Here is an 11,252-nt window from a genome sequence, read left to right on the forward strand (position 1 = left end):
TGGTGCTGGGGGATTGAACCGTGGTCCCTGTGCTTTGCCAAGCTTGTTCCAAGTAGGTGCTTTAGACCACTGAGCCATCTCACCAGCCCCCCAAATATTTTAATATTAGAACAAATCAAAAGAAAGAAAGAACAAATCATCCACCCTAAAAATGGGACCCAGTTTCGTTTGTGTCATTTCCTCAGTTCCTGAATATAAGTTCTGCTCGCCACCTGCTTTTGTTCTGAGGTGTCTATAATGGAATATTCCTTTATATCCTGATCATTCTCCTCCCTTCCACCTAGTCTATAGCTTTTCACTTTCTGTTTGTGTTCTGTCTCTTCCACACTCTTTGGTTTTCTTCTTCTGCTCCACATATTCTTTTCCCAGGCATTTGTTGAGCACCTATTACATGCTGAGCCTAAGAATGCAAAGGTGAATAAGAAACGGGAAAATGAATGTGCCTTGCTCTGGAGAGGCATAGGCAGCCAGAGGTGCTGCGGGGGCCCGGGTGGGTCTGTGCAGGAGGCTGAGAGAATGTGATGTCTGAGCTCGTTCTCTGTGGACAGCTGGGAGGGAGTTCTCCAGCCAAGGAGCAGTGTGAACTGCCTGACATAGTGGGAGAAAAGAAAAGTAGGGTAACCAGAGAAGGGAGAGCTGAAGATTCAGGTGTGAAGTACAGCTGAAAAGATGGCCCTGGGCCAAGTGGAAGGGAATCTGACCTCACCAGCCCTGAGGAGCGGACTTCAGGAGGTAAGGGCCCACTTCAGGACACAGGGGTTTGAGCACAGTCATCTCATCTGGTTGCCAGCCCGAGTTAGTATTGGAGAGAAGGAAGGTTGGAATGAGCATGTGTAGTTAGGAAGCGTTTTAGCACCAGGCCCTAAGTCAGGTGGAGTAGAAAGGATAGTTGATAGGTGCTTGGGGAAGAAGAATCCTGTGGCTTGGTGAGAAGAGAGAAGTGATCATCAGAGTTGGTAGTGGCCTTCTAGCATAGCAACCTTATGATGCTGCTGTTGAAGCTGGGCTCTGGGGCCTGACTCCACAAGAGTTACTGGGCAAGGTCCTGGCTCAGTGCTTGGTGATGAGGCACTGTGGGATGTGCAGGGGGGGCTGCCCAGGAGGAAGCTGCAGGCGTGGTTCAGGGAGCAGAGATGAAGACATGATGACTTGGGGAAGGAGGTGATGAGAAGACACAGGCGTTCGAGGGTGGCCACTGCTGTGCTGTAACCCGTGCTTCATCAGGCGGCAGTAAATAGCACACTAACCTAGCAAACACCTAAGCTGATGTCAGGTAGAGGAGGCGCCACCAGAAGGCTTAGGTCAGAACAGTTGGCTGGCCATCTGAGGAGAGAAGAGTGCCTCTGAGGAGAGGTAGGGCTTGGGGCAGGACAGTGAGCTGCAGGGTCAGATGCAGCAGGAGATGGGGGTGAAAGTGACTTTGGGTTCAAGTCTAAGCGTTCTCCAGGGTTAGTAAAATTCGTGTATGTGGAATTTTCTCTGCTCTCTGAATGTCCTGTTGCTTCTCAGTTTTTATACTGAATGGACATTTGTAAATATAAGTTCTTCCAAACATTGTTTTCTTTCTAGTTGGAAAACTGCACTACTTTAGTATGAGCCTGCTAGTTTTTATCTTTCACTAGTCTCAGCTGCTCCTCTTTAGAGTTCATAGGTCTTTCATTCATCTCTGTAACAGATCTTGTTCTAGACAGGTCTTAGCCGAAGTTTTACTCTGTGGATTAGGCTGTCCTAAGTCTGCCAAATCTGAACACCTGCTCATATACACAGTAGAGTGCACATCTTGTGTACATTTCACCTGTGTGACTTCAGTTGTTACTATGCTGGAAAGAGAAAGGACACAAAACAGAGCAGATCAGTAATCCTGCCTTCCCTGACCTGGGAGGAGCATGCGAGAGTCTGCTTTTCTCTCCTGTGTCAGCTCCGGGTAGATCTAGGTATCACTGACTCTCCAAACAGATTATGAATCTGATATTTTAAAAAGCACACGCATATGCCAGATAGGTGGTGCACACCTGTAATCCAGCATCTTGGTAGACCGAGGCAGCAGGATTGTAAATTTGAGCCATCCTAGGCAATTTAGCAGGACCCTGTCTCAAAAATAATAAGGGCTAGGGATGTAACTCAGTGATAGATTGGTGGCTGAGCATGTGTGAGGCCTAGAGTTTAGTCACCTGTACTGGGGAAAAAAAACAGGTGCATACACTTATATAGACCATCAATCGTAAAGGCATCCAAGCAGGGCTCCTAAAATGATGCTCAGAGGGGCAGGGAAGAAGGAAGCTGCTGCAGATGCAACTGTGTGACTCACTGGTGATGCCTGCCTCTTTCTAAGAGCCTTGAAGGGCCATTTTGGCTTGTGAACACTTTCTTTTTCCCATGGACTCTGTGGCTCTGGCACACGTAGAGGATGCACCCCCTTGCATGAGGCACATACATGCAGTCAGCTTTCCCTCTGTCAGCACCTTCAGTGCTGTGCTTGGTTGGAACCACAAGACCAGGCCAGGACGGCCAGGACGTAGAACTTCTGGCATCCTGAGTTCTGGGAGAGCGTAGGAGTCAGAGTGGGAAGCTGTGCGATAAGTAAGCCTACCTGAGGGATCAGAGGCTATGAGCTGTCGGGAAGCCACACTGGCACGCTGCAGACATCTGGGGCCCAGCATTCACACCCAGCTGTCACCTGGAGACTCCAGTCGTACCTGAGTGCTTTACTTTCCTCTTCTGAGGTGAGAGGGCCATGGATGGATTTGCTTGAGGACACAGGGACAGATAGAGGCTCCTTGGAAAGGGAGGGTGTCCAGTGTGGCCGAGGTTCTGCCTGAGCGGTGCTGGGACTGCCTTCCGTTGCTGAGCCTTCCTGGGCTGCGCCGTGCAGACGCTCCCTGCCTGGGGCTCCTTGGCAGCCCCAAGAAGGAAGCAGTTGCCCGGTGTCTGCGCAGCTCCGACCCCAGGCAGCGCCCACGGCCCGTGGCTCCCTTGGCTCTGTCCACAGCCACGGGATGCGCCCTTGGTAGCTGCTGTCTTCCTGCTCCGTCCCTCCACCTGCCGGGCCCTGTGTCACCTTGAGGACACAGGCGGCTCTGACTCTTCCGGTTCTTAGAACCGTTCCCATCCATGTTCCTGTGGCATGTTCCGTTTATACCACGCAGAGCCACAGCGCTCTTGGTCATGTTTGCTGGTCCTCAGTGCGGAGCTCACATCTAGGCACAGAAACCTGAAGGACTTTGCTGTGTGTGTGCTTCATGAGTGTATCTCTGGTGGCCCCCCAGCCTGTGAGTTCCTTGCTAAATGTTGTTCTTTTGTTTTCTGTCATTTTTTCTCTGTAGAGCTTTCATTGTTGAGGTTCCTCAGTGCCGAGCTAACGAGAGGGTACTTCCTCGAGCATAACGAGGCCAAGTATACAGAAAGAAGAGAAAGAGTGTACACTTGTATGCGAATACCGAGAGAATTGGAAAAGGTACTATTTTTTCATTTCCACACCTTATTTTGACAGCTAGGTCAAAGTGTTAATTGTGCAAAAAATTGTGGGCAACTTCAGTTACACTTCTTAAGCGTTAGAAATTATGTGATAAGTAATTGTTTGTGCTAGGGGAGTAGCAATTCCCTTACAGGAAGATTTTTTAAATGGTATATTTTTAGTACAAGAACCAACGATAGCATATTAATAAGTTTTATCAAAATCTTTACTACTTTCTATATTTATGCCCTATCCAGACTTTTTCCAAAGAATTCCTGTCCATTTATGTACTCATACAGTTTCTTCAGATTTGTCTTGCTGGAAGTAGCATGACACATGTTTGATTTCAGTCTTCCCAAGGGTTCAGAAAGCACACAGTTTGTATTTTAAAATGGGAATGAACAGTCTTCAGACAGAAAGGTGCTCTTGAGCCTTTGTCCCAGAAGCGGCACAGAGGAAGCCTGGCGGTGGAGTGCTCTGCATCCCACTCGGTCCCCTGCCGTCTTGGCCTCTGTTTAGTCGGTGGTGAGCCTGAGCAGCTCCAGAATTCCTTGCCAAAAGTAAGAAATGGTTTAGCTAGTACACAGAAACACGTTTTCATACTTTTGTCCAGTTTCCTTAGACTCTTGCTGTCTATCAGTGGTCAGCAGGCCTTTGTTGGCTCACTCCAGGGGGTGCTGTGGTCACAGTAGGGATGGTGGGTGATGGGGAGCAGGGGCCCCACCAGGTGACGCTGGTTGTGTCTTCCCTAGGTCACCAGTGAGCGCGACCTCTGCAGCATTAGGGGGTCCTGGATTTGATGCGGTTGGGGCCGTGGTGAGGGCACAGCATAGGTTGAAGAGAGCGGATGTGCCAAGGGGATGGTGGCCTAGGGTCTCGCAGCCTGCCTGGTCCCCATGCCTTGCTGCTTCCGAGGGAGGCAGGTGAATGAGGACCAGAGGAGCTGGCTCCACAGCCCGCAGCAGCTGCATCCATGGGGACAGAGGTTTCCTAAGACTGTCTGGGGCTGGGAACAAAGAGGAGAGGCTTGAGCCAAAATAAAAGATGAAGCCATGTCTTATATGTGAAAACACTTTTGTTTGCTTTTAAAAGCCCACCATTTTCTCCCTGTGGTAGCATGGAGAGGGAAAGTGGAGGTGCAGAGATGGGGCGGGACAGGCAGCTGGGGCCTGCGTATGTCCCTAATGAGGCCAGTGCCTTGTGCCCTCACCCCCCCACGCCTTAGCCTTCGTTCAGTGGGAGGCTTCCCTCACCCAGCGGAGCCCACAGCCGAGCATGATCACTGGATACCTCAGTAGGGTGGCAGCTGTCTGACCCTCCTGCCATCCGTCCAGTGGTGACATCCTACGCATGATACCTGCTGGGATACAGGTTCAGAGCTTTATTGGCGAGCTCTGAACCATTCCCAACCGTTGTCACTCATGAAACACATGGAGAGCAGAGCAAAGCCATTTGTAATTCTGTGCCTAGATGTGAGCTCCGCACTCAGGACCAGCAAACATGACTGAGAGAACTGCTCTGCGTGTATAACGGAACATGGTTGGGACCAGTTCTAAGATAGCAGGCAACCTTGCTGCTTTGCATTTTTGTTACTATGAGTACAGACTGTCTCTGGAGAAACTGCCCACAGCTATGCACGAGGTTTAGGTATAAGCAGGTGTTTTTAGACGAGTGTCCACCATGAGGAACCTTCTGGGTCAAGTAATCTATGCAGAAAATTATTGTGAGGGTTTTCTTTTCTGTAAGAAGAATAGGAGAAGTATCAGAGGACTCTGTCTGTATTGTTAGTGTTGGTTGTGGAGCTTGGATTCACTGAAGGTGCATTACGTAGTGTCAGAAAAGCTGAACTAACTCTGCTTATATGCATTTTTTTTTTCTGTGAGGCTTTCGGCTATGGTCTACTTGGGAAAATTCAAGTCAGTCTCTTAAAACAATACTTAAAGAAGCTTTATAGTATAAATACACAAAAAGACATCATGTATTTCAGTTTATACAATTTTTCTGTAACTTCTAAGACCAAGTGAAATACTGAGGAAAGCAGAGTTGGGTTCCAGTTTAATTCTAGGCAAGACCTTTGATATGTCTCAGGTAACTACCCAAACTCACTCCTGTATTTTAGGATGTTTATTTCACATAAGTGGGATCCCACATAAAGCTATTACCATAGCCATTGAGACCCTATTTAGATTTTTTTTCCCTGTACCAGGGACCTTGTGTTTGCCAGGCAGGTACTTATGCCACTGAGCTATATTCCCAGCCCTATTTAGGTTTTTTAGTCAACCTAAATGTTTTTGTTGGTTTCTTTTTAGCTTACATAGCTTGTTTTTAGATATCTTGATTTACAAACATTTTTGTTTGCAGACAGTTTGGTTCATAAATAGAAATGTTGGACAAAATTTTATTTTTGATTGCAAACTCTACATTAGATTGCTGACAGCTATAACCATCACTCCCACACACACACACAGTGTGGCCATCTTTTCCAGAGTAAATGCTGTGATGCTTTCGTCTAATGTTTTCAGGAAGAAAGACTTGAAAATTTGAAAGCACTTTGCTTCTACAGAGCTTATACTTACTATAGGGTGTATGTCTAATGGTTATACTTTAAGGTCAGAAGATTAGCTCTGTGTTACCCAGTCTATTTACTAATATAAAACAAAACAGTCCTAGAAGTTTTATATAATGTGTCTGGCTTAATAATCTATACTTCATATTTATTAAAAACAAATGGTTTATATGAAGTAATATTTACAACTTTTTGTTAACACTTTTCTACATTTGAACTTCTCGTTCTCACGTAAAGCTACAGAGCTGGGGGCAGTGTGGCTTTGGAAGGGCACATCTTCCTTTACACCTAGATCCCCCTTCTCCGTCCACTTTCAGTGTTTCTGCGAAGTCTCTTCCCACTGTTGGCTCCTTATACACAAAAGGAGACTGAAGAACAGATTTCCCTACTTTCTGACTAGAGAGGCAGGGAGCGAACTGGTAAGAGGACGAAAGCTAAAGGCAGGCTCCTGTTGCCAAACTAGGCTCTGGGCTTTGCCAGGGATGAGTGAGGCCGCGAGCAGCTCGTTCACCTCCCCGCACGCCAGGCGTCTCCTATGTGAACAGGGTGAGTCCTGTACAAGAACCCCCAGAATTCTGATTTGTGTATGTGCTAACGTAAGGAAAGAAAGGTCACTTATTCCTTTGTTCTGTGCTTGAAGCACTTTCTTTTTGAGTACAGTCTGGCTCTGCCTCCACTCAGCCCTGACCTTGCTGTCCTCCTGCAGCAGTCGTCCAGCTGCTGGGACTGCAGGCTTGTGCGCATGTCCAGCTGGCTTATGCATTTCCTATGTCCCAGACCCTTTTCCAGTATGAAAGTCTAGAGGTAAACATACAACTCAAGGCTTAGTCTAGTGGGAAATACAAAATGCTAAGTAATGGTAATAGAAGAAACAAAGTGATGAGTGTCATTAAATAGTATAATAAATCTTATTAAGAATTTACACAGACTAAAGTGCCTGCTTAGGCAGAGCGCAGACGCTGGGGTTCAGTCCCTGCTGTACCATGCTGGCTGGCCCTGCCCCCCAGGCGTGCTGACGTGGTGATTGAGACTGGGCCCGACGGCACATGCCTGTAATCCCAGTGCTTGGGAGGCTGAAAACAGGAGAATAACTACGAGTCCGATCTACATAGTGAGACCTTGTAGACCCTGTACCAGATACATAAAGGGAAAAAAATAGTAATTTACAGAAGACAGGCTTCCTAAAGAGGACCAGTTTGGGGCATGTGTCAGAGGACATATGCATGTGACCAGTGATGAGGGCGAGTGTCCTGGGAAGTCAGAGGTGAGAACTTGCTAGCACAGCCAGCAACCTGTCAGGACACACTGGAAAGGCAGAGCAGACCCAGGTTATGTTGAAGGTTCAGGATGAAGAGCTTAGAATCGAGACTTTGGGTGGAGGATGTTCAAAACACGCATCTTAGGAATGCTTCCAGCTGTATGTCAGGGAAAACTATGGATGGCTTCCGCAGGCAGAAGTTAGCTTTGTTTTGTTTTGTTTTGTTTTTTAACCAGGCGTGGTGGTGCTCACCCATAATCCCAGTGCTGGGGAGGCTGAAATAGGATCGCTGCGAGGCTGAGCTGCATAGCAAGACCCAGGTTCAGAAAATAAATAAGTAAACAAAAACAAACAAGTCTAGAAGAAGGAGTTCTCAGTTGTTTCAGCACATTAATGAAGCTATTATGGATCTCCCTGTCTTTCTGTCATTGGTTATTGGCTTTTGGTCCCCTTGTTTGTTGCCTTTTAATAGAGAGATGACAAGTGTGGCATTGGCGTTATATAATCACAAGGAAGACACAGTGGTCAATGCCGCTTTTGAGCTGTGCCTATAAAGAAAGCACCATGGGCAGTGAGCATGCCTTACAAGGGATTAAAGCTGTCCAAGAAGCACCCTTGCAACACTTCCATTTCTGCCTTGTTGAGCTACGTAGCCATCCCAGCTGCCGGGGCAGCTAGGACAGTGAATGGTACGTTTTTCCCAACAAACAGGAGAGGATTTAGAATGGGCATTGAATTAGCCAACCTGCAGAGGTGTGCTTCTGAAGAGCTATCCAATACTCAACATGGATGCAAAATAAGCACGGGATGCCCAAGGTCTATCTATACGTGTGGTCTTTCTACAGAGTAAGATATTTAATTATTTTATTTACCTCCTAAGATGTTTGTTCTTTGTGTTAATTGTATATTAGATATAGATTATAATTTTCATGACTATTCTATCAAAATTACTTCTTCATGTAACCTGGTCTGTCATAAAAAGTTGAACTAAAGTGAATATATATATTTTACTTTTGTCCCCTATAAATTACGTGCTTTTTTGCACTTTTATTGTTACACTTTTATGTTGTAATCATTTAGTATATTTTTCTAAACATTGAATTCAACTGCTTCGTCTTAAGTGGAACTACTTTTTTCTTCTATGAATCTAGCAAACACTTTTTAAGCCTTAAATTTTTCAGGATGAAAGTGTGACAAAATTATTGATGCACAGGTGGGATATTGTTACCAAGAATAGACTGTTACTACCATCGAAAGGGAGAGATGTTAGGTTAGAAGGCAGAGCAGGGTTCCCCGCCCCCCCAGGTCTGACTGTCCACCAGTGTTTGTGGGTGGGCTGTGAGAAACAGAGGACACAGGAACTGGAAAAACCCCAGAGAAGGACATTTTAAGTATTTAGTGGAAAAACTTAGTTCTTCCTTGTCTGAGTAGAAGAGGGTTTAACATCTAGGAAAAATAATCTAAATGCTTTTCAAGATAATGAACTTAATCAAGGTATCATGTAAAGCCTCTTTGCTCCCAGAGAAAGGGTGTATGTTAAGAAACATGTACTTGTAGCTGTTTTTTCACCTTTATTTCAATAAAACAGTCCTAGGGTTTCATTGTAACGGATACAGAACTTTCTTGGGCCTGTGTTGATGGCAGTGGCCTCTTGGGCATCCTACTTGTTGCTAATTTTATGAAAATATGTTTGAGAGTCATCCATTAAATTCTCATCATGACACAGCCATGGTGTGACACGCCCTTGCACTGCAGCTTGGCTAGTGTTGTCTCCCCAAGGTGTGTCACCCCACACAGGGCACACGGCAGCCACCTCCAGCGAGGTGCTTGATCGCGACAGAGGAGCAGCTCAGGCCTCCCAGCCTCCACGGCCTGGCAGAGCCAGCTGCGTGCAGCGTGTAGGACAAGCTGCAAAGAGACTTTCTAGCCCCTGCCTCAGTCACTGATGAACTTTAAAGACAGTTTGTGAATGTGGCGGTGTGGGGCTGTGTTTGCACTGATAACCTAACCTATTTCTGTCATTTTAACTTTCGAGTAGTCTTAAGTCCATCTCTCTCTCTCTCTCTCTCTCTCTCTCTCTCTCTCTCTCTCTCTCTCTCTCTCTCTCTCTCTCAGACAGATATTTTCCTCCTTAACTGTTCCCTCTGACCAGTGGCAGTGTGCAGTTTTACACTGCTGATCACACCTCCTGGACAGGGGCGCTGAGCCTAGCAGAGGTTCTGGACTAATCTGCAGGGCTTCCCTTCACCATAGTAGCTGTGAAAGCCTCACTCCCAGCCTGTGCAGAGAGGGCCCAGGGACACACCCACTCTGCTGCCTCACAGGATTGCAGCCCTGACTTCTTCCCAAGCAAAATGACAATGCCAAATCATAGCTCCTGCCTGTGGGGCTGTTGGAGCGTTGAGGAAGCTAATGTAGGTCAGGTGCTTAGATACAGCAATAGCCAACGTGGACTGGAAAAAAGAGAAGCAAGAAAATCTCAAGGTTGCTCTGTGTGCATAGTCTTCCTACAAATTAAAGCCTCCAGTTGGTTCATGTAACTCTTACAAAATACACCTGTGTTACAGTGTGCCAGATAGAGATTATGATTATGATAAATTTTGATTTATCAGGATTATTTGTTTTCCATAGTTACAGATGTTTGTGTAACCTTGTGAATCAAAAGAGAACCTGGTTTACTGGTGCTCCCTTGGTTGGCCTTCCCCTAGAATATAGACTTCCTAGACATATGAATATTTTTAATTTAGATAAAAATGACTTTGTTATAGAGCTATTCTTCAATCTTCAGAAACTACTTTCAGAATCAATTATAAGCTTGTTTTTTTAATTATTTAAATTATTTATTTATTTGGTTCAGGGGCGTGCTATGCAGCTTGGACTTACAGTGACCCTCCTGTCTCGGCCTCCCCAGCAGTGGGATTACAGGTGTGCGCCACCACACCCAGTGTCTGGGCCAGCACAGCACACCTTCCTGGGGTTCTGGGGCCTGCACAGCATGCAGTACTGGGGATCGAACTTGGATTCTTGTGCTTGCCAGGCAGGTGCTTAGACCACTGAGCTATCACCCTAACCCTAAACTTTCTTACTGATAGTCCAGTCACTTCTTGATAATCTTCTACTAATGGATGCCTACCTTGGGCTTGTCTAGAGCTTCTAGAGCATCAGACAAAAAATTGAGCTCCTTAGCAATTAACTGAGGATCATTTTTATCCCTTTTATATAATTGTTACATCCGAGGCCCACAGCAGGTCCTTACCTTGTGCTGTGTGTGCTCTTCTTTGCTTGAGATTCTGTGCCTCCTGCTGGGCCTGGCAAAATTGAAGGCCCATCTTCTGTCTTCAGCGGGCCTGGGGACACACACATTCTGCTGATTCTTGCTCCTGTGTCCCATTCTTGTTCATGTTTGTGCTCTGTCCCCGCTCCTCTGCAGCACATGTGCACACACGCACACACACACGCACACACACACTCACCAGCTCACCTCTTTAGTATTTCAGAGTACAGCAGTTAGTACTTCCCACACTGGTTCCTACCACAGGACTTAGTGCACAGCTAATGAGAAGATGAATTCCCTGGTGAAGGCATCTATCCTGATGGCCTTTGATCCCCCAGGGTAGGACTGAGCGAGATGCAGTCTAAGCCCTTATAGGAGTAGACCTAGAGCTTTGTAAAAATTAAAACTAGGGCAGCAGAGGAACATTGGGGCCCCCTGTGCACTTAAGACTTCTTGAACTCACCGTGTAACTCGGACTCCTCGAACTCGCAGCTTTCCTCCTGCTTGAGCCTCCCTCCTCGCTACCCTCAGCGAAACTCCCCAAACCCGCTTTGCACTGCCTCCATTGCCTGTAGTAGACTCATGTAGGGAGCTGGATTGCAACTTGCCCAGCTGTTTGGGAACCTGCTATTCAGGCTGTTGGGTTACCACCCTTTAGAGGATCATGAATTGAGGGAGACCAGCATTATTTTTTTTTTTA

The 11,252-nt window shown here is 46.5% G+C and overlaps 1 protein-coding gene across 3 annotated transcripts in view; it reads left to right on the forward strand.

Moving 5' to 3' along the window:
* The window catches only part of Tapt1 (transmembrane anterior posterior transformation 1), a 70,090-nt gene that overhangs the window by 18,098 nt on the left and 40,740 nt on the right, over window positions 1–11,252 (forward strand). The window contains exon 2 of one of the 3 annotated variants that reach the window (XM_023699510.1): window positions 3,324–3,454. In XM_023699510.1, the coding sequence (XP_023555278.1) occupies window positions 3,324–3,454 (131 nt within the window). Of the gene's footprint in view, window positions 1–3,321; window positions 3,455–11,252 lie in introns of those variants that run through there. The other 2 variants (XM_023699501.1, XM_023699518.1) reach the window with 2 other exon arrangements.

Source organism: Octodon degus, unplaced genomic scaffold, assembly GCF_000260255.1.
Source record: "Octodon degus isolate 3935 unplaced genomic scaffold, OctDeg1.0 scaffold00006, whole genome shotgun sequence".
Classification (NCBI taxonomy): Eukaryota; Metazoa; Chordata; class Mammalia; order Rodentia; family Octodontidae; genus Octodon; species Octodon degus.